This window comes from Gymnodraco acuticeps, unplaced genomic scaffold (genome assembly GCF_902827175.1).
Source record: "Gymnodraco acuticeps unplaced genomic scaffold, fGymAcu1.1, whole genome shotgun sequence".
NCBI lineage: Eukaryota > Metazoa > Chordata > Actinopteri > Perciformes > Bathydraconidae > Gymnodraco > Gymnodraco acuticeps.
The window spans coordinates 1,392,585-1,416,791 of NW_022990501.1; the positions used below are offsets into that span (position 1 = coordinate 1,392,585).

At 39.1% G+C, this 24,207-nt stretch overlaps 1 protein-coding gene and 1 long non-coding RNA gene across 3 annotated transcripts in view; both read right to left on the reverse strand.

The window, feature by feature from the left end:
- The window catches only part of kcnip1b (Kv channel interacting protein 1 b), a 46,985-nt gene that overhangs the window by 2,631 nt on the left and 20,147 nt on the right, over positions 1 to 24,207 (reverse strand). The window contains exons 1-6 of one of the 2 annotated variants that reach the window (XM_034226735.1): positions 9,287 to 9,807; positions 1,508 to 1,632; positions 827 to 896; positions 670 to 740; positions 470 to 577; positions 284 to 388 (exon numbers count right to left, since the gene is read on the reverse strand). In XM_034226735.1, coding sequence (XP_034082626.1) covers positions 284 to 388; positions 470 to 577; positions 670 to 740; positions 827 to 896; positions 1,508 to 1,632; positions 9,287 to 9,344 — 537 coding nt within the window. In that variant the 5' untranslated portion in view covers positions 9,345 to 9,807. Of the gene's footprint in view, positions 1 to 283; positions 389 to 469; positions 578 to 669; positions 741 to 826; positions 897 to 1,507; positions 1,633 to 9,286; positions 9,808 to 24,207 lie in introns of those variants that run through there. The other variant, XM_034226734.1, reaches the window with a different exon arrangement.
- On the reverse strand, positions 19,699 to 19,996 carry LOC117552997. Its single transcript, XR_004570060.1, has 2 exons — positions 19,962 to 19,996; positions 19,699 to 19,868 (listed from the first exon to the last, which is right to left on the reverse strand). It is a non-coding gene; the product is annotated as an uncharacterized LOC117552997 (long non-coding RNA).

Sequence of the window (24,207 nt, forward strand, 5' to 3'; positions counted from 1 at the left end):
GAAAAACACATTGCAATATAATACAAATCAGTCTCAAATATATCCTCTTGCAACACATATCGATTATAGTAACTACAGAAACATGTTTACAGTATTGAGTACCAACTGGAGAATCATTATAAAACATTTGCTAATGACTTCAAATGTATAAGCTTTATGCAACATAAACTTGTAAAGAGTCTCAATTAAGCTAATATTATCATTTTAGATCCACAGGGGTATCATTGAAGACACTTTACTTTTGACTTTCGTTGATCTTATATTCAAAATAAGACTTATTTACCCGGAAAAAGGCGTCCACATGCTGCTGCGGGACGTCTCCCTTTATTGCAGGGTAGGTGAACTTCCCCATCATGTCATAAATTGCCCTCACAATCTCCGTCATTTCCTGAGAACAGACACGGTCACATTGTGATAAGACACAGACTTCATATTCAACACTGTACACACTCTTAGAGCCCAACCTCACCTCTCTGTTTATGTATCCGTCTTTGTTAATGTCATAAAGATGAAACGTCCACTCGAGCTTTTCTCTCAGCGTTCCCCGCAGCAGTATAGACAAACCCATTACAAAGTCCTGATAGCAATGGAAACCAAGACAAAGTCAGATTCTGAAAGCATCATGGAAGCAAGGAATGAGTCTTTGACACAAAATGGAGGAGGACTGACCTTGAACTTAATGGAGCCATTGTTTGTAGTGTCGAAAGCATTGAAGAGATAATGTGCGTACATGCTTGCATCTGAAACACAAAAACAGATAACGTGAGCGGTCTGCTGCTGTGGAAAGGCTTCTCAGAGCAATGAAAGACATTTGATTGCACTTTACCTCCATGAGGGAAGAACTGTGCGTAAATGTGTTTGAATGTTTCCTCATCGACAACCCCACTTGGACACTCCTGAGGAAACACAAACACGGAGTAAGGTTCCTCCACTCTACTGTTGGAAGAAATCAGCAGCACTGTGGAGGCATGACCTCATCACATTTGACCCAGGCATCTCTTACACATTTGAGCTAGTTAGCCAGCAAATTGCAAAAAGAGCATTTTTTAATTGTTAAGCAGAAAAAAAATAGCTGTATTGTTTATTGCTTTTCTTTAGTTTGATATAAAACCACTGCAGTTAGGAACAATAACCCTTTCAGGCCTTAACACACGTTTTTTGTATGTACATTTATTTTTTTTAAACTGCATTTTGTGTCTTGGGTAATTCCACACAAAATACAAATATTCAGTGCCAAACCTCAGGGTAACTTTATAACTCAACATTGACAAAGGCAGCACATACACTGTTTTTCACAATAATTCACAGTTTTTTGCATTTTTGTGTAGTTTTTTTTACACAAGTGAAGACAAAGGATCTTAAAACAAATCTAATACAAATCTGAAAAGCTAGATGCCATTTGGGGAAAAATAAAGTGTTTTTATTAAGGTAATCTACATTTTAAAACTTGAAGTTACTTGAATTCACCAAGATAATGTAATAATAAAAGCAGAAAGTGTGTGTTTACATTCTTGAAGCCACGATAGAGGATCTGCAGCTCCTGTTTGCTGAAGTTGGTCTGCGCCTCCAACTGGGAAAGACCCTCCGGCCGGTAACACACCGTCGTCATCTCCAGCTCATCATCTGTTCTATCTTCAGCCAGAAAAGATAGAAAGATAAAAAGACATACGTTTATCACACAGAATCATGTCAAGACTTCCTCAATCCCTGTCTGACAAATGCTCTCCCTGTAATACACACGAGTCATCTTAAGGATGTGAGGGTGGCAGCAAAGAAATACACATAGGACGGCAACAAAGAGCGCTTGCGGGGGAAGATGAAAGAGTCACAATTCACAATGAGGTAAAAAAAGGGAGAAATGGATTTGGTGGAGGGAAAATACATGCGTCTGACAAATAGATCCCCTTGAGGGGTGTATTACTGTGCTCAGTACTGGGTGCTGTGAAGATGGATGGTGGCTAATGATGTAAGGAGTACTCATATTGCTGGGGGTAAGGGTTTGTCACTACGACTGTCTCCAGCTACAGGGCTAAACCAACATCCCAGAATCCGGCAGAGGACACAATCCACACAACAAGTTCTAAGAGATGAGCAAACATCGGAGAGAAAACAGGACGTTTTTATTGCATTCACCGGCAGCGTATTTGTTTACACATCAGTCTCTTGTTTACTTGTATATCCCAACTGGTCCCTGTGATATCAGCAGTGTATTTTTGCTTTTATGGAGACCAAGTGATACATCCTATGATGAGTAACTTCAACAAACAAAACCCCATCGGATCTCGCTAATTTCCACAAAGGAACATGAACAATGCACACACAAACAAGATGTTTAGCTGTGTCTGCATCACTTGGTTCGATTAAGGAAAAGAGATTGAGATGAATATATGATGATGGCTATTTGGATGGCGGCGATGACTCACTCGACCCACTCAGCAGCGGTGTCCTGTCAAGATGAATTCTAACCGCTGAGACTGTATCTAGTATCATGCATCATCTGTCAGAGGAAGATTCTAATTGAATATCAAATATCTTGTTGGTCATCTGCTATTAGCAATTCCCCGTGGCATTAACTGTTTGTGATGCTAAGTGCTAAATGTAAACTTTAGTTAGCTGCATTTGTTAGATGAATTGCTTCTTCTTGGATCTATGAATCGTCTTTATTTGGTGCTGTTTATTTACTATATTTAGTTTCAAGCTTTACCGAATGGTCTTGGTGTGTTTAATGAGATTAGACAAGACTTACAAATATGTACAGTGTTTCCCCTAGGATGGAGTCATATCAGCGGTGCTAAGGCACGTGGGCCCAGCATAATGTGAGCGCGTGGAATTGTTTAGTGTGTGCACGTGCGAAGTGCGCCCCGCCAATTTGTTTCTATATGTCTGCCAGCACAAGAAAGGCTCTTGAGGCCTAGTACCAGGGCCGGTTCTAGCCAATTTGCTGCCCTAGGCGAGATTTTATATATAAAGAATAAAGGAAAAATCTCTACAAAAGACAAATACACTACAAAAACAGAAACGTATTGACATAGGTAATATACGTCAAAATGTCTTCAAATTTATTAATTATTGTATGAACATGTTTGAATTGTGGGGCGAACGTCACATCCTCTAGGGGGGTCCGGGGGTATGCCCCACCGGGAAGATTTTTTTGAACATTTTAAAGTAAAATGCTTCAATCTGGTGCACTTTGAGCACACAATTACTAGAGACCTGATCTAGGGGGTACAACTCTAAAACACCCATATGAAAAAGATCAGTTTACATTTTAATAATCAAATAAGTATATGAACATAACCAATAACCTACCATAGCCAATAACAAATACATTTAGCTTATTTTATTTTTGTTGTTCATTCATATCTTATTTTACCAGTTAACATTTATTTATTTAAACAATATTTTTGGATTACTGTCCTATAGTATACATTGGAATGATTTCAAACCTGTTTGTATTTATCCTAATAATTATAAAGGAGTGCCTTGGAAATATGTGTTAACATAATTTGTGGTCAAAACGTTTGAGACCCACTGAGAGAACTAATGGCACATTTCCACTGCAGCGGGGTAGCCCCGTTGAAGCGTCCCTAAGCGTCCTCGCTCAGGCCTCGGGCTGCCTCGCTGGCCGTCCGAGGCCGTGGCGCATTTCCATTACAGTTTAGGACCTGGGGTAGCAACGCAGTGTAGGCGGGGCTCCCATCGAGCTCTCGCTGGATTTTATCATCCCCAATGAGATGTAGGAACGTCGTCACCTCCTCGGTCGACCACGGTGTGCTTTTCTTTGACGTTGCCATTTTTGTAGCTCCTCCGTTTACAAAAATGCTGTGTATAAAAATGCTGCAAGCTTGCTTTTAGATATATATGCGACGCTAGGGATGATCTCGCGCGCGATCTTGTGACGATTCTCTCTGACCAATCAGCAGTCGAGAGTGTTGACGTCACTAGTTCAGCCCTGGCCCTGGTCTGAGGGAACCACGATTTTATGGGGCCGGAAAAAGAGGGAAAAGTACCCGCTAGCCGGTGCTACGCTATATGGAAAGGCCACCAAAAACTGGCCTGGCCGCTTGAGGACGATGAAGGACGCTTAAACGGGGCTACCCGCTGCAGTGGAAATGCGCCTTTGGACTAAAATTAACTTATCTAAACACTCAGAGAGTCCTTTACCTCACTGAGCCTCTCAGTCTGACAGGAGAGCTCTCCTCCACCCTGGTTGTAGAAACATCTACTTCTTATATCCGTTAGCGCAGCTAGCACCAGATTCTAATAACAACAGCGCCGGTACCGGTGCACCCTCTCTCTCTCTCTCTCTCTCTCTCTCTCTCACGCTCGCACTTTGGCTGTGAGCTGCAGGCGCCTGATAAGCCAACGGTCAAAAATGTTTTTTCCCTCCCAGAGCTGTCAGCGCAGCGCCCCCCAGATCTGGCGCCCTATGCCAAAAAATCGGCCCTGCCTAGTACATACAGTGGCAATGTCTCAAGATTTAGCAAAAAAAAACCTTTATTGAACATACAGTAACACAAATACTACAAATCCACATAACAAACAATCAAAAATTAAAAAGGGTCGCCACTTATTATTATTTTAATAAAAAAATTACAGGTTACCCTGCTGGCACCCCCTAGCAGAGGCATGCATATTTCAGCAGCGGCGCTGCGCCGCCACTATTTGTATATAGGGGAAACACTGATGTAGGATATGAGGCTTCCCTATTAGCTTCAAGATTATCCAGAAATAATGTGGAATTAGCTGGAAAGACATCTTCCATAGTGACATCACTATGTAACACTCACACTTCTATTGGCTAGCTCTCCAACACATTGTACGTGATAGGCTAAGGGGCGGGACATCTGTTAGCGGTTGACCAATCACATCAGAGCCGGCCAGCTAACCAATCAGAGCAGACTGGGCTTTGGTTTCAGACAGAGGGTGAAAAGAGGTGCTGTAGGCAGTATGAGAAAAATAAAGAGCTTTTTGAACATTAAAGCATGGAAACATGTCACAGTAGAGGCACAAATACAATTGTGAACCTGAAAATGAGCATACTAGTGCCCGTTTAAAGGGAAACGTTAATCCAAAAATCTAAAATATTTGTTCAGAAAATATTAGCCATTTATGTCTGTCTTCTCTGGGGTATTACGAAACTACACGTAATTTGGTTTACGTGATTATCTCAGAGCATAAAACGATTTTGTTGAGTTTCTCAAATGTATTTTTGCACTTGGATCCATTTCCATTATATTGGACAGATGACAGAGAACTCTATAGCTGACACTGTATATCCAACACTCGACAACAAACAGCTAAACAAACTGAGATTGATAAATAGCACTTACACTGCATATTAGGTTTTGGGGAAGCTATACTGCCACTTTAATACATTTAGTGTGACATTAGGGGAGGCTGTGGCTCAGTGAGGTAGTGCGCTGATCTTCGGATCAGGGGAGAGCTTGAGTCCCACTGCAGTCAGCATGTTGTTGTGTCCCTGGGCAAGTCACTTCACCCCAAATTGCTCCTGTGGGGATTTCCCACAGTACTGCATGTACGTCGCTTTGGATAAAGTGTCTAACACGTGAGATGTCATGTAATTAGCATATTCTGGCATATTGATTCCGCTTTTATCGAATAGACACTGATGCTGAACTGTGGAATATACTTTCAGCTATCAGCTGAACATACAGTATGTGTTTATGTAAAGCTTCCTCTCAATCCCTCCATCTTTCTCTCAGCTTGTGTTGTGATCTCCCTGGCTCTTGTTGTCATGGGGATAGATACAAAGGATGAGGTAATGCGTAATATACTAGATTGACTGATTAAAAAAAAGGTGTCAAACACAGTTTGAACATTCATCTTCTTGGTGAGTAAAAGCGTGTCACTCTCTCACCACCCGACAACACTTGTATTTGCTTTCCTGCAAACGCTATAGTGTGATCAGAAACAGATGAAATGAAATGAGGGTGAGAAAAGGAAACGGGGAGAAGTGTTGATTAGAAAGGGGGGGGGCATGGAGAAATGGGAAAAGAGAAAGACGGAGGTGAAAGTGTGAAGAAAAAGGTGAGAGAAAGAGAATAACACAATATGTTCAGAGGACATAAACAAAACATGGTATTTGATGAAAGCCAACATTAAGTCACTGATCTCTGAAGCAGGATGAGAAAAAGGAAATTGACTTGAATTTTGGGGTTACTGGCAAATTAAGGGGGACATGAACTGTTGGTCTGATGAAAATAAACTTCTGGGGGAAAGGGCCAATATTTCAGATGTTGCTGTGTTGCCAGGATAACAAATATCCAGAGGTATTATTGCGTACAGTACAAATAACTACTTCAGATGCGAGAATATAGTTGAGAGATGCGTCTACCTACGGATTGTTTCACACAAAGCGATAATAAACACAGTTAACAGTTTATTTGTCAGTTAAGTAGCTTAATCAGCCTCAGACTTTAGCAAGGGTTTCCGAGATAGCTCTCCACATGAATTGTTTTTCTGCACACAACTAAAACCCACTAAAAACACGATAGGTCAATACTACTCGGAGTACAAACAGAAAGCAGATTCCAACATCTTGTCCATTGCCTAGACATATTTGCATTTATGTGCAGCACATATCTGTTAAGAGATTTACGCCTGGGTTATACTCCGAAATGGAAAACAAAAATAGTTATGTAGTCTCTGCTTGGATTACAGGTTCTACACATGTGCAGTATATCACTACGCCGGACACATCACACACTCAGGATGACATTTAAACCACATGGACCCAGGCTAGTGGCAGAAGCTAAAAGTACTACTTCCGTTAACTAGTAACTGCTACTGCTTTGGGGTTTAGTAGCACTTATTGATATCCCAAAGGAGGAAAGAATAATCACATTACCATACACATAATGCTATATATAAGAGAGGTATACTCTTATGAGATTCATGCAGATAAATGCTGCAGACACTCTAGTGATGATGCTTGTACTGTAGCAATGAAGGCAGTGGTCTTGATATAAATGGCGCAGCAGCTGCTCTGCTCATAAACATTCATTAGCATGCACTGGGAATAAAGTGTTACACAATGAAGTGATGGAGATAATAATAGGTTTGTGCCAGATGGTGACTTTATAGACAAGCTGCAGCGCTGTCATACTGTTAATGCCAGCTGCTGCAGCTGCTTTAGGACAGTAGTGTTTACACCATAGACTGTATGGTTTACACACACCACTGATCTGAGTGACAGGTTGTGAAGGTGCTACAAGTGTAGCTTTGATTGTAGACAACAGGTTGGATCCGTTGTGCTTTTCTAGGTTATATTGTAAAGGCCTGGAAGCATTCCCTAACTGTATGAAGTTGTCACCTGACCTTTTACAAATAGTTTGACATTTTAAGAGATACATATTTGCTTTATAGCTGAGACTAAGAGGAGAAAATAGTGTAATGATGTGTGTAAAATGTCTGTACGGTAATTATAATGCTACAGCCACACGCTGGTTAGCTTAGCTTAGCGGGCCAGATTGTAAACAGTGGGGAAACAGCTAACTTGGCTCTGTCCAAAGTCCACCTGCCAGCAGCTTTAAAGCTAACTTATTAAGATGCTACATTTTGTTTGTAAAACCCTGTTCTTTCTTGGAGTCCCTGCAATCTCACAGTGACGACAAAACTGCAGGAAGTTGCTTCACCTAGCCAAGAATTTGTCAGGCACATACAACTGCAATGTATCACTTTTGCACTTCATACAAATGAAACAAACAAGATACAATTATATTAAGTGAGATTAAGAGATGCTGCCAAGGGTAATTTTTATTGTGGACAAAGCCATTTCCCCCTGCTTTCTGACTTTTAGCTAAGCTAAGCTAATTGAATATTGATGCTGGCTGGTAGCTGTATATATTAACCATACATACATGAGTGGTTTTAATCCTTTCTTCAAACTTGTTGTCTCAAGGCATTAAAGTTGCAATGTGTACGTTTTTGACCCCAACATATATTCAGAGACTTAATGGCTCTGCTTTTTGACTCCTAAACTAGTTGACTAGTTCTATAAGAAGGTGGAAGTAATTTTCTCTTTCCTGCCACTTTGGTTTCTATCCAAAAAACAAATGAACACGTACCATCCAGCCCCTCATTAGATGAACACTCACAAAAACAGCTTAACTATAGGACAATTGCAAAGGTGAAAATTATAAAATAGCAATACCTGCGTGTTTGAAAAAGACTTTGGCTCTCTACAGTTTCGTATTGTATACTTAGCTTTCTGACTCAAACTTATTTTATGTGTAGACGTACCTCTCCCTGTTTCTGTGATACTTATTTCCCCTAATGCAGGATCAATAAAGTGTTATCTTGTCTCGTCTGATCTCATATACTTCTACACAGCTGGCTACGCAACACACTCTCTAATGGAGTGAGAAAAAAAAACAGGATGACCTCTGGGCTTTTTTTCTCGCCATTTTGTTCAACAGCTTTTATTAAAACAAGGACGAATAACTATATACATTTAAATACAAACAGCACGTTCCACCTGCCGTCAGAGATGAATTGCTCTGTTTACTGCTTCGGGTATTTTATCTCTGTTTCACGCTGCTATGAATTCATCACTGATCTTGGCTCGACTATCATTCACGCTCTCATCTATACCCCTACAACCCAGTCTCCATGACAACGAGCATCTCAAGCATAAGGCCAGGAAGAGGTATGATCTGAACACTCTCCCCCTCTCTCTTTCACTCACATCCGCACCAAACACACGCAGTCAGAGTCAGGGGCAGGGATTCTGCTCTCTAGTTATTTTTCAAGGACATGTGACTATATCTAGTTGAAACTCTAATCTCTCCTCACACCGCGGCTTTATGCCAAACTGCTCTCACTGCTTATCCCTCACAATTCTTCTGCTATACTTCCTTGAGAAAATACTCCTTATTTCTTATTTCTTCTTCTATAACATAGCTATTCTTATTTTATTTTTTCCAAACTCTGGAATATTAAAAAAATGCATTAATGCAATTAGTGTACTTTACATACAGCATATTTAATTTATACATGTAAGTACCATTTGCAAATGCATAAGCAGGTCTATTTTTTGGCTGTTTTCATTCTTCATTCATTTTACTCTCCACAAAAATATGGCAAACACAAGTTATTGTTTATGCTAAATGTGCAACATGAAGAAAATGTAAATTAACACATAGTATGAATTACAATTGGTCCAAATTCTCTCTGTTATTTCCCCCACACTCTCTCAGGTTAGTCACACTTTCTGTTGCTCTTTTGCCTTCTCTCCATCTTTTCCTGGGTATTGTTTACGTACCTCTGGACGGTCTCCTCTGCTTGGTTTGCATAGTCAAAGTGCCCACAACTGCGCCCATGTTGTCGCCGTGGAAACCAGCCTGGTCAAACAACCCACAGAGTGATAATCCTCGATTTGTTTCACGGTTTGTGTCAGCCTGTTGTTTTCCGGTCTGGCTCCACCGCTCTGAATCTAAAAGAGGCTTTGCCCCTGTTGATTCCTCTCTCTGCTTTCAGATCTGACTCAGAGGGACGGATCTCTCCTTTCAGCTGATTCTCTTGGATTTCTGATTTCTCCTTCCAAACACTCATGCGAGCTGCTCTCGCATTTCTGCGCCACTCCCTCACTTCTGTGTCTGATTTTACTCATCTGTCAGCCTTTCCCTCCTATTTCTGGCTCCCTGCCTCCTCATGCCCTCATGTTGTTATGGAGCGCTGGAAACCAATGCAGTAATAACTCCACCGACTGACCAGTGAACGGTTGCAGGTGAAGGCTTTAAGCGACCTTGAGGTTATGAAAGGCGCTATATAAATTCAAGTCATTATTATTATTAAGGACATGCCTTTCAAGGTGATGGATCCTTGTTCTTCCCAGGCATTGCATTTGAAATATGATGGGAATTAGTATCTGGTTTATTGCCAAGTACATTTTTACATATAAGGAAATGTTAGAGAAAGAAGGAGCAAATCATAAAATAACTGAGATGTAAAATAGGAGAAAATACAATAGAAATATATGAAATAATATGATACGAAAAAACACTATAAAAATATGTACAAGAAATATGAATTATATAAATATAAAAAATACTATTAAAGGAAAATATAAGATAAAACAATGTGTACTATAAAACAAGATATATAGAATAGGAGAAATATATAATAATACTATAGAATAAATACTTAAAAATATTAACATATACAGTAATAAAAGGAAAATACAATCAAATGATACAAATAAAATATCATAATTTAAAAAAATATAAAATAGAGGAAAATACAATATTACAATTAAAAACTAAAAAATATGTAATATATCTGTGATGAAAATGTAAGCAATGTGCTATCCATCTATTATAATTGTTTTCTTCTTATTCATGACTTATATCTCTCTTTATTTGCATATAAATGCACTTACTGACGAACACAACTGGATGGCTTATGATCACATTAGTCTAATAATACTGTGAGAAAGTGCTCTGCTCTGTGATGCATGGCACGAACCATAATGAGCATGTAGATACTGTATATGTTAGCTGTGACGCTTTCCACTTGTGTGTGTATGTGTGTTAATTCACTAATGTAACATCGCTGGACTTCCTCTCCTTAATTTGAATGCAGGGATTTTTAATTATTTTTACTTCAGTATAAACAAGAACATTAGAGTGTTAAATGTTGTCAATTCATATTCATGAAGCAGATTCAATCGAAGAAGATGAGACTGTGTGGGAAGGAAAGCAGTGGGAGTTTGTAATGTTCAGTTCCCTACAAGTGCTGAGCATTACAATCAAACAGGGTAAGTACGTTTTGAATATGCTGTAAGTGCTTTTGCTACTTAAACAATATTATTCAATTTGGTAAAGGCAGCTAATGAGTTGAAATATGTCTTAGAAAGGATATGATGTTTAAGAGTTTGATGTTATTTATAGGGGCAATGATTCGCAACGCAATTCAGATGAAGATTCACAATTATAAGAAGATTAAACATTAAGTCTTATGTCTTAAATGTATCTTAGATGTTCTCTTAATTCTATGTTAAGTGGAAAAAAGAAATCCATTCTAGGTGATCCAACTTTTTTTAACCTTCATTTCTTAAACACGTGAACTGAAAGATGAATCCCACTTGATTTAAAATGATAGGTGTGACGCAATTTTTTTTATCATTAGCAAAGATAACATTGCCTAAAATATAAGTTAAGAAGAAGAAGAAGAAATATAAGAAAAAGGAGAAGTTCAGTAAAATTGCGGTACTGTTAAAAAAGCTTCTATTTATGTCCAACCTTGAAATGCCCCACCTCTATAATGTATGGCTCCATTGATTCCCGTAACCCTAACCCAACAATCCACCTGAAACCCATTTGGAAGCAGGACATAGGTCTGCCAAAACAACACATCCTCACTCCCTGGTCGGCCTATGTTGACGTTATGTCAAGTCCCCTGTGTCGGCTTTTTCCAACGCAAGGGGGGGGGGCCCTTAGCGTACATTTTCAACTTTCCGGGATGTCCATAGGCTTCTATATAGCTCCCTAAACGTATGTTGTAGACGACTTGAGATCGCGAGCGAATGCTACCCGCAGATCCATTCTCACAGCGTTTATCAACCTTTGTCTTACTCAATATCAAGCCACACTTATTGTTTTTACTTCTTTATTTTAATTGAATAATGTAGGACTTTTGTTGCCGTCAGTTATGGGGAGAGTAGGGGCTCAGAATACTGAAATCTGTATCAGTATCTGTATTAATGGACGTGCCGTTGTGCGATTGCGTTGCCAGGCAACGCAATAATTTACAAACTCTTCAACTACAACCCTAATTATATTTAAAAACATGTTAGAAGGCCTCACGAAATACTTTAATGTACATTTAAATTTAAATGTGAAGGGATGTGTGCAATGTGGTGATTACATTATTCACCCACGGATCTATGGGTTGGGGTATTGTTCCGCACGGACATTTTAGTTAACCGGACTTCCTGTTGATGTGAAATACGAAAACATTTTTTTTAAATAAAATGATACTTTATTCCGAGTGTGCTTGCTTTTCTCTTTGAAAGTCATCACATAACGACATTGTAATACACGGTTCGGCTGCATTAAATATTACATATCTGCCGTAGTTCGCTATTTATAGAGCCCTGATGAGAAGACTTCTAGACAAACAGGAACAACTGCCGCCGAAACTGAATATGTGACGTGGATCATAAATATATCAACAATTAAACAACATCTTCCATTTCTCTTCACACAATACGTCTCCTTGCAGTATCAATACTAATTCGGCTGACTTTTATATTTGATCCAATTGGTAAATAGGCTGTATTTACACCATAACGGTGCACAGCTGATAGAAAGGGACACCTCCTGGTGGTTAAAGCACGTTATTGAAATGTATTATTTTTATTATTAGATATTAATAGGAGACACAGACAGACAAACTAATAAGGCTTTATTTAAACATTAAAGAATACTTTAGGTTAAGGTCTTATTTTGAATAAGAAAAAAGCTTTGGGGGTATAAATAATAAGCCTGACAAAGTAGCCTACTAATATATTGCTTTCCTGCAATGTTAACTACTGTATGTGTAAGCACTTATTTTAACTGATATTATACATATGCATTATACTCTTATAAGATGTATGTAGATAGTATAAGAAATGTGCAGAATAGGACAGTTTAATGGTGGAGGTATACACACATATTGATAGATGTCTTGTAATGCACTGTTGAGGAACCTGTGACCCAAGTTGTTCATCTCCGACCTTGTCAGGTATTGAATATTCAATAAATAAAGAACACAGAATTATTCAATATAAAACACAGAATTTGTGTGATTATACTAAATGATTTACAAATAAACACCACTGCATATTTACAACTGTTACACATGCTGATGTAACGCAAATGTTTTCAACCTGGGATCAATAAAGTATATCTTATCTTAAGATGATCGATGGCTACTGCCATATTTGCAAAATGTGCCTCTGAACCTTGACAAGTGCATGTTTCAGGCTTATCAATGAACAACAGGAGGGGTCACAGACATAAGACCAGCTGTTAAATAAAGCTCTTCTGACCTTAGCTGGCATGTGGGTATTAATGCTGCCCATTATGGACACAAGCAATTTTCACACATTTATTAATTATATGTTTTAAATTTGAGTGTTTCCTATCCCCTAAACCTCCAGGGATGTACACAGTTTAATACTGGCAACTTCTTATTATGGGAAATACGAAAACGTCTTTTAAAACTACAACTCCCAGTCGAGACGTGCCATAGATAGAGAATATATTGCGAAACACACAATAGCCAGCATGTATAGTTCTGGGGACAGGGTGGGGGGAGGGGGGGATGGGGTGGACCCGTTCAAATCCAGTTTTGGACAGTCTGCCGTGGTTCCATCCCATTTCAAGTGCTGTTCGACGCTCGGCGTAACCCTCGGAGCACACTCTCCAATCACAGAGCTTGACTATCACGGGGTTTGTCAAGCGAAGCGGAGAGAATACTTACTTCCGGGTGTAAAATTCTCTAAAGCAACTACTATGAGCTGCTCCGACCCTCGGTCCTGACGGACTCCAACTTGTGTTTATTAATCAAACAAATAAATAAACACAAGGATAATTGTGTGTTATTGTTGAGTAAATAACAGTGTGTGGTTTAGAAAATAATACAAAATTAGAAGGAAAAAACGATGAAACAATACAGATTTCAGTTTTCTGAGCCCCTACTCTCCCCATAACTGACGACAACAGTTGTAAATATGCAGTGGTGTTTATTTGTAAATCATTTAGTATAATCACACAAATTCTGTGTTTTATATTGAATAATTCTGTGTTCTTTATTTATTGAATATTCAATACCTGACAAGGTCGGAGATGAACAACTTGGGTCACAGGTTCCTCAACAGTGCATTACAAGACATCTATCAATATGTGTGTATACCTCCACCATTAAACTGTCGTATTTTGCACATTTCTTATACTATCTACATACATCTTATAAGAGTATAATACATATATATAATATCAGTTAAAATAAGTGCTTACACATACAGTAGTTAACATTGCAGGAAAGCAATATATTTGTCAGGCTTATTATTTATACCCCCAAAGCTTTTTTCTTATTCAAAATAAGACCTTAACCTAAAGTATTCTTTAATGTTTAAATAAAGCCTTATTAGTTTGTCTGTGTCTCCTATTAATATCTAATAATACAAATAATACATTTCAATAACGTGCTTTAACCACCAGGTGTCCCTTTCTATCAGCTGTGCACCGTTATGGTGTAAATACAGCCTATTTACCAATTGGATCAAATATAAAAGTCAGCCGAATTAGTATTGATACTGCAAGGAGACGTATTGTGTGAAGAGAAATGGAAGATTTTGTTTGATTGTTGATATATTTATGATCCACGTCACATATTCAGTTTCAGCGGCAGTTGTTCCTGTTTGTCTAGAAGTCTTCTCATCAGGGCTCTATAGGCTCTATAGGCTCTATAGTCTATAGGCTCTATCGGCTCTATAGTCACGCCCATCTACTTCCGGACCATGGGACCCCGGAAGCGAAAAATTTACATTGAATTCAATGGAGAGAGAACACGTATCTTTTGATCCCGTTTGAATTGTGCCACGAACTACACATATGATGTTTGTCAATCTTAAACAATCATTTCCATGTCAAAAAAGTCACATTTTGTCGTAAAACTGCTGAAATATAAGACTATGAAAAATACGCTACTACAAAGACTACAAATCCCAAATCCCATTCTGGGTCGCGTAAGTGATGTCACAGGCATGCTCGGTGATTTATAATAAGACTCGTAATTAAAGCGAAGAAGAAGAAGATCTCATAACTGATTTATTCCCTCCAATAAATTATAGATCGCTAAAAATAAATGCACTTTTACAAGATGCCTGTGTGCTTTGTACCAGGTTGTAGTCATAAAAGTGATCATACCACTTGCTCCTTCTATCGATTCCCGTCTGATGAAAGGACCAGGAGTCGCTGGATCAGACATATCAGGTAATATCATAGGTAATATACATGTTGTGCATGGAACATAGTCAAGTTAGCTACCTAGCTAGTAGTGACGAGTAGCGAGCACGTTAGTTAGCATTACATTACTTAGCCTTGTCATTTTTAGTAGCCTTACCATGAAGTTATTATTTTATTACATGAAGTAAACCAAAATGTTAAACAGTAACCAAACATGATGGTAAGTATTTCGTGAAACATTTGAAGAGTAGCCTACTGCGCCCTCCACCGGATGCTAAGGAAGCAGTTCAGGGAGAGTCGAAGGCAGGCATGGAGCTTTGCATGACATTCTTCTGGACGTGTTTCATTGTGATGACAATCTGTTTGTTGGAAAGACAGTCGTTGTGTGCTTATTGAGAGAAAATTGTTAGAAGAGATAATTATTCAAAGTGTTGTTACTTTAAAGTGTTGTTACTGACCTTTTTCTCTTTTATTTTCTTTACCTCACCTGTAACTGCTGAGACGTTGAGGAACATGCACACTGACCTGCTCTGGCAACCTGATTTCCACTGTACGTAATAGTATTTGGTTATGGTATATTATTTATATACATCAAAGGCACAATGCACCCCCCAGAGACACACATGTATTGAGTGTGATATGTTGCATAGGTCATGTGAAATCATCTTTACATACTAGAAAACTGTAGGAGCGGCAACTTGTTTTGAAATTGAATTTTTAATATCCGATAATAAAGTTGATCTGTTTTCTTTATTCTTCTCTCTTCCCAGCTCCATCCATCACCATTCTCTGTTCCTGCAGGTCCTGCTTGCTAATCAATGCTCATATTTTTTTACACAATTACAAATAAAGTCATTGTATTGTATGACATGAAGTTGTGCTTCATTCGGAGTCAATAATAAATTCATTCTGCCTTCAACTGCACAATGATTGTGGACTGCACCGACATCCATGTAGCTGCCCCCCAGTAAGATGAACCAAGCAAAGAGGGTCACCATCATGCCCAAGGACATCCAGCTGGCCCGCCGCATCCGCGGAGAGAGAGGGCTTAGACTGACCTGAGACCAGCACACCCAAACACAACAGCTCTTTTAAGAGCCACATACATTTTCAAAGAGTTGCAATCCTACGTTATTATAATGATTAAACTGGTTCATGTATCACTTAGTTTACTGAACCGTGATGAATGAAAGAAATTAGTGAGGTAGTGGTTTACTGAAGTTACAAAGTCATTAATATATGAGTAACAGGTCAGTGTAAACACAAGCTTCTGTCAATTATGGATCATTCAAACTATTTATATAAAAATATGTAATAAAGTTCTAAAACAAGTATTCGGTATATTCCTTGATAGCTTTTGGAGAAGGTTGTTTTTAAGTTTACTAAAATCTATCGTTTCAACTGTTTCACTTTATAAAAAAGGAACAGGTGAGTAGAGCATCATTGAGTTTCTTATTCTGTCAGTAAATTATCCAAATTAAATGTTTTTCATTATTTTAGTCAACCCTAAACAAATTGATTGTACCTTTTAATGATGACCTTACATGGTCGGCAAAGTTAAATTAACTTCAGAAAATCAAATCTGTTCTGAGAAAAAACTAATAAATGTTTAAAGATAGGAACTTGCCATCCCACTGAAAAACAGTCCGTAGAGATTTAAAGGCGTAGTTGTAGTTCAGTCCAACGTTTCATTTGACAACAGTCAACTATTTTCATAAAGAATATATATATTTTTCAAAGTCAACTTTATTGTCAATCTTACTCAGTTTGAGAGATCAAAAAGACGTTTCAATAAAATTATACAATTTACAGATATGTATACAAATATATATATCCTATATACACCATCATGTATAATGATGGTGTATGATGTAGAAGGAAGTGTGGTAGATAACAAGTAAATATAGAGTTACATACAGATCCATGTTACAGCAAAAGATGGAATAACTAAGAAGCACGCAGTATAATAATAATTACATGCAACAATTAAATAACTGCTCAGCATCTCCACCACAATCCCAATCTGCTGTGTCCTGTTTTCCTCCCCTCTGCATAACACCCCATCACACATACGAAACACAACGCAGAGTCCGAGGGTGTTAAGAGTATGTTTATTGAAATGTCCTCCTCTCTACTGGCCAACACAGGGAGCATATGCTGGGTGTAGAATTGTTCCAGGAGGAGGAGATTTCCATGCCATGCAGGGTCTTTGGGGATGGGGATGATGATCGCCTCCTTCGTGGTCCACACAACAAAGTAGCAGAGACTCCGGTCTGTGATGTGCAGCTGCCCTTGGACTGGTGCCAGTATGGGTGATTCTCCTTGAGAATATATGACCCACCCTCCTCACGGAGACAGAAGGATGGTAACTGGACTGCCTCCGTGATGGTCATGTTCCTCTGGCTGTGTGGACACTTCACCTCCAGCAGGGCAGATGGCTGCACAAGTCCATCGGGTGATGCTCCCAAAACACCCGACTCACTCACAAAGAGACCAGACTCGATTCGAACACTGTCACTTGATAGGCCTCCACAAAAGCCTTCACCCCTTCGGCCTCGTTTACAACCCCCAGTTGACAGTTGGCGATGTCTCTGGCCAGTGGGTTGTATGTCTCCTCTCGCTGTTGGTAAAGTTGAGACACCGGCTGGACTACTTTGGAAGTGCCAGGCTTCCTCCACTGGCACTCAACATCTGTGGAGCTGATCTGCCACATGGCAAATATTGCCAATGCTGCAGCGTGGCTGCATTTGTACATCCCCCGTGCACAATCACAGACAGCGCTCTGCATTGCGCCATCGTCTCCCATGCAGATCTGTAAAAATAAAGTAAGTACCATTTGTTAGCATGCTATAATAGATTGAATGAGCAATAATACAAGGATGGTCCGGATCTGGGGGTGGGAGGGTTTATTTTTCCATAGTTTTGTCCTCTTGTCTGATTGTTTTTATTGTTTGTTTTTTCTGTATTTTTTGTAATTTGTGTTGTATTGGTTGTGATTGTACATTGTATTTTTCTAAATGTGTATGAATACATTTTTGAAAAACATTTGATCAACAATAAAAAAGGATTTGGTCAGGATCTAGACTCAGTGTGTAGTTTATTAATTAATCAATGCTCTCTACATTAGGAAAACACATACCGGTGTACCAGAGGGAGTCACACACAGCTGTGACTAGATAACCAAAATCCTTGAATCGACACACAGCAAATAAAGTCAAATGACACAACGAGAAAAAGGAGATCACACATACAGTATAATCGATATAAAACTGGCCGCTTCAATCTGAAGAGCAACTAAAACAAAACACGGGAGTGTACCTTGTTCTTGTGAACACTAATGTTATCCACAGCATACACAGAGACCACGAAGTTCTTAAGGAGAAAACTAGTTGCTAAAACAAAACACTTTAGTGTACCTTGTTAGCTAATGTTAGCTAGCTGACATTAACGTTACACATTGCACTCGTGTTACTCACCGAAACCTTGTAAAGCCGGTCCCGCATGCTGGCTCTTACAGAACCGACTAACTCCCCTTTCATATAGGTACAGCTCTCAACGTGCCCAGACTTGTAGTGATTTTCACCTCGTAAAATACTTTTATTCTCATTCTGAAAGAATGTGGTGAAATGTGCTAACGTGACGGCCATCTTTATGTTGGTGACGCGTATTGTGCGAGACGAGAGACCTGTAGTTCACTGAGCGGTTTCACAAGAAAAAATGTGTAACTTCACAGTTTTACGACACATTTTTATTTTTTTGACTTGCAAAATGTTCTTTTAAATTGACAAACATCATATGTGTCATTCGTGGCACAATTCAAACGGGATCAAAAGATAACCTTTCTCTCTCCATTGACTTCAATGTATAATTTTCCGCTTCCGGGGTCCCATGGAGGCTTTCGGAAGGGGAGGGACTTCGCCTCTCTTATAGAGAGAGACCAGTACACGGCGGTACACGACACGCCCACCTGACACTATGGTGGCTGAGAGGCATGGCAGATGAAAAGCGAATTGACGACAACTACGCCGCCTACGGTGGAGACCGTACATGGCATGTTATTGTAGCATTTTAAGCAACTAAATTAATAACCTATCCGTTTTAAGCAACTATTAGGCGTTTTAAGCAACTATTAGGCAACTAAATTAATAACCTATCCGTTTTAAGCAACTATTAGGCAAATAAATTAATAACCTATCCGTTTGAGAACCCCTTGGAACCCCTTATCCCATTTTGATGGTTGACATCTCATTTGAACAGTGAAAGCCAGAATATTGTAAAAATGCTTACCAATGATGTATTAATAATGGGATATATATAGCGCCTTTCATGAGACCCAAGGTCCCTTTAAAAAGAAGAACAGGAGTAGAAACAAACATAACAAAAGGCAGTCAGACAAAACAACAAATAGATTTGGGGCCAAAGGCCTTGGCAGACAGAAGGGACTTGAGGGCCCTTTAGAAGGCATCAAGCGTGGGGATGTTGCAGATCTCCGCAGGGGAGAGCGTTCCAGAGAGTGGGGGCTGCCATACTGAAGGCTCTGTCCCCGAAGGATCGCAGGTTGGTGCGGGGGGCCAGAGTCTGAAGACCGCAGGTTCCGGGGTAGAGCATGTGGGAATTGTATTGATTGAGCCAGTGTTTCATCGTGTACTTTCAACTGCAGTATATGGTCAGGCAAGTTCAGCATTCACTGTGATGTATATAAAATATGACACTGATACCGTTTTCCTCAATGAACATTTATTGAACAGAACATCAAATGGAAAATCAGAGCTGGTCAACTTAAAAAAATATTGAATATAACTCCTCGGAATCTTTCACAAGTCCTTCAGCCTTTGGTGCGCTTCCTCACTCATGTTCTTGGCGAGGTCATGAGAACAAAGTTCCATCTTACTGATAAGACAAGATGGTATAAAGAAGTCATATGTAATATTATAAAATCACATGCATCAGGGGTTGTACACTTTAATGTGTCCATTCACTAACCGACTCTTTAGGAAGGAAGCTGTAAGGCCTCTTGTTATAGGAGTGGACCTCATCAGTGTCCAGGGGCATCTGTAGACAGTCAACCATTATTTTGACAGTGCTTTACATGCACGGTTTAACTCCTCCAAAAATGATCCAGGCTCGATTCAGAATGACACAGTACCACACAAAACAAATGTTGCATGTACCATAAGTTCTATGTAGTATGTGTTTTAGGAGTAGTAACCCATTCTGAAACAGGCACACAGGGTCAGAGATACGTTGAGCGATACACTGACCATGGTGCTGCTTGCATGCGTCCTTTTACGACTGATCCTGAATGTAGGTGGGACATTGTCGCTAAGGGTCGCCCTGCCTTCCTCACTATAGTGAGCAAACCTCTTTCCATACCTGCAATTAAGACACATTTTCTTCACCAGAAGGTTGCATTTTAGAGCCAGGTGTTCCCCCCCAAATCTTCTTGATAATACAATTACAAATTCAAATGTTTTTGTAGCACTGCAGCATACCCTTCCAGTCCAAAGTTTTCCACCAGGATAACACACCACCACCTTCTCAGGAGAGACATGTCATGCTAAAGAAAGAGCATCAATTTTCATTAAGTTTGTTATAGCATTTTAATGTGACCTCTTTCCTTAATACTTACAATGCTGAAGTCAAAGCTGGCCTCCATGGCAAAATACCAGGCATACTGTAATGAGAATTTTATTAGCACATGCAAGACATAATGTACACGTGACGGCTGGGTGTGACCCGGTCCTTTCACAAAATGGACACTGGAAGGTGTCCGAGTCCAATTTGTTGAGCTCTGGGCGTGCTCCATCACAGAGTGTTGTGTTGTTTGTCTATAGGTGAATAAAATAGAATACAATTTAAGTGACTTTAATATTGGAAATAGTTAACTCCTTAAACAAGCAGCAATGGACTGGCCTGTATAATCCTATGGGACAAAGCTGGTCATACTTCCTCACTTTCAGAAGGTAACCCTTTAATGCACAAAACAACCTCTAGATTTCACTGTGGTTCGAACAGAAAGCCCTTCAGCTAGTTTAAATGTCAGGCCTACAGCATAAACCCTATCTAAAAACAGAGGCTCTGTCGGTTACTTGGCTCTACCCAATAACTACCATTTAACTTTAAACCACACTTAAAATAATAATTATACATATTTACATGTCTACAGTATAGGAGCGAATACATGTTTTAAATAAAAAACATTCAAATGTGAAAGACACCTTCAATTAATATTTAAAACTTACATAAAATCAGATTCTTGTAAAAATTAGAGTACATGCATGTTCAGTTAGCATATATGCTAAGTTAACTGAACGTCGAGCATGTCAAGCTAAGATATATATATATATATATATATATATATATATATATATATAGCAAAATAAACACAATTACACTGCGCTAATCAGCCACATCGACAAACAAACGAGAACCTAAATAGTATGTAATTATATCTAAAACCACAATACGTTAAGTACCTGTACTCGGTGCGCCATGTTGTTTGTTGTCTGTAAACCTCACGTGTTGGGCGTGCTCTCTTCTGACCATATTTGGAAGTACAAATTTTCACGGCCGCAGCTAGACCCTTCTCAGCCACCGTAGTGTCGTGTCAGGTGGGCGTGTCGTGTACCATCGTTGTACTCTATAGGCTCTGTGCACAAGATGGCGTCTATCAACTTCCGGCGGCTGGGTGTGCGGCTGAGTACTTCCGGTTGGAGTACAGAGTTTTGACAGCTTGACAGTTTGTTATGTCACACCGAGAGCAAGAATGAGCGGATTTCGGGGTAAAGAAAAGCGATTGGCATTCCAGCGTGTAAGAAAGTCGGTACTACATTGCTGTGTGCCCCTTTGTACAAATTCGTCCCGTTATCAGAATCAGAATACCTTTATTAGTCCCACAGAGGGGACATGTGCAGCGTTGAAGCAGGAAAGAGCCACAGACAGCTTAGTGTTGAATATCTTACATGCGTTAAAAAGTACTAAGTTATAATATAATAAACAATATGCTAAAAAAAAGATAAAAAGTTACATAATTTTCAAAAATACAGATCAAAAACAAATCAAATCCTGCAGCAGTTCTTAGGATTTAGCAGCCCGGTATATATATTAGTTATTAAAGATGGCATATGTATATAAAGTATATATTGCACATAAAGCACATAGTTTGACGGTATTTAACAGCAGCAAGTTACACAATGTTATAATCGGGAGATAAGTTTCCATTCATTTCGGCAAGCCTGGGCAACAACGATTAAAAGATTTCTTGCTCCCAAACCAATTGTGTATTTCATTACAAAACACAGTTATACCATACTATGTTTAGGTACTAATGAATTATATCCTCAAAACAAACGCACACATAAATAACAAAGGAAAATACATAATTTAATAAATCCACAATATGATAACATTTTACAGATTAATTTAATAAACTTTTACAAAACATAGGTTGATGTTATATCGGGGGGAAAAATACATATTTAAACATTTCAATTAGTCTCTGCATATTTAAGTACTGCTAGTTTATATAACAGATGAACAGATGTACAATATCCAGAAAGTAGATGCAAAAAATATATATAATGTGTGCATTTCCAACATATCCTCTGAAAGAGTGTTAGTCGTTGAGTTGAGTAGTGAGCCATTCGTTTTTTTTTTTCGTGGTGCGATGTCTGCTGAGAAGTCCTTGTATGCCTCGCTGACTTTGAGGACATCTGGGTCTGGCTCCCCCCGCACGGCCTTGTAACGTGTACTCCTTTGAACATGTTTATATGATAATTAGGACTTTAAGAACAATTTTACACTCAAACAACAATCACAAAGTTGTAGCAGGCTACATACAATTACTTAGGACAATAGATATTACCTTACCTTACCTTAGCAACTGTAAACTGCTTTGGCTTAGTGGAAATGAACACCATGTCACTCACTCTGCCTGGTTTCACACCCTATTAATTACAAAAAAGAATTGTGAAATTAATTGAAAAGGTCGTTGATGCAACATAAATAAATCAGCTCTTGGCACAAAGGAAATACTCATTATACCGTGGATTGGTTGTGAACACATACTGTACTTACCATGGTTCTTGGCTTGTGCCATCGCTGCTCTGTTTCAGTGCAGCTGAGGACAGGGGGTACAGCAGCCAGGTTGAGTGTGGAGTAGTGTGCAGTCTGGAACAGCAGTGCAACATTGTGGTTGCAGAGTGCTGTTCCAGCTACACAGGAACACTTTGCCACTGCAATCTCCACAGGTGAGCAGTTCTTAAAACAAAATGTCAGTCATTTTACATTTAGGACACTGCTTCAATACAACACAGACAAATGAGAAAGCTGAGAGCAGGCTGATCAGGCAAGTAGTAGGTGTGGGAAAAGGCTAAACCATGTCAGGTTGTCAGTCACATCACATACACAGAAGTTCTGCTGTTTGGAATACTGTAATTTGAGGACATTCAAACAGATATGCTTGTATAGCGTGTCTCAGCTCTCTCAATGTATTACCTTATATTATAACTACATCAAATAGTGTTAGTAGAACATTGAACAGCTTAACATAGATGTAGGGTACAAAACCAGCACTTACCTAACACTGGCCAATACAAATAATTGGACCCTACATGGATTATACTAACCATACAGTAAAGAACAGCAGACGTCACAAACAGTTTCTGGGGTTTCCATGAAAGCAGAGACGGTTTTCAACCTTTCATTAAGAATCTTTGATGAAAGCTAAGTTTGGGTTTAGCTAATGTATTTATCATTTTACACGAGAGGGTTACAAAACAAAAATAAATCTGTAGCCCCTTCATGCTACACACACATAGCTAGCTACCAGTTGATGTGAGCAAATGTATTGTCACTATGTAATCTGTTGCAACACGTCAGCTAGCTGGGCTTATTTGAATCCTAGATCACAGGTTACCTACTCTAGCCACATCAAAACCCCAGAACATGAACCTGAATGAGGCTTTGAACCGATTAACACTTTATGTTCCTCCCTACTCTGAGATCGTGAGGCTTTTCATGCTTTCTCATGGACCTGTAACAGCTAGCCCTGATGCTCACTCTCCCTGAAGGTAGTTCTTTGTTTGAAACTGTGGGGAATTGGATATCATTCATGTTATCCAAAAAAACGTAATAGTACATCATTAAAACGCTTTACACTGTATCTAGACTGTCAATTTGTCAAAGTTATCCAGTAACTACAGCTTTGTTTGTCACAAGGTGGAACGCT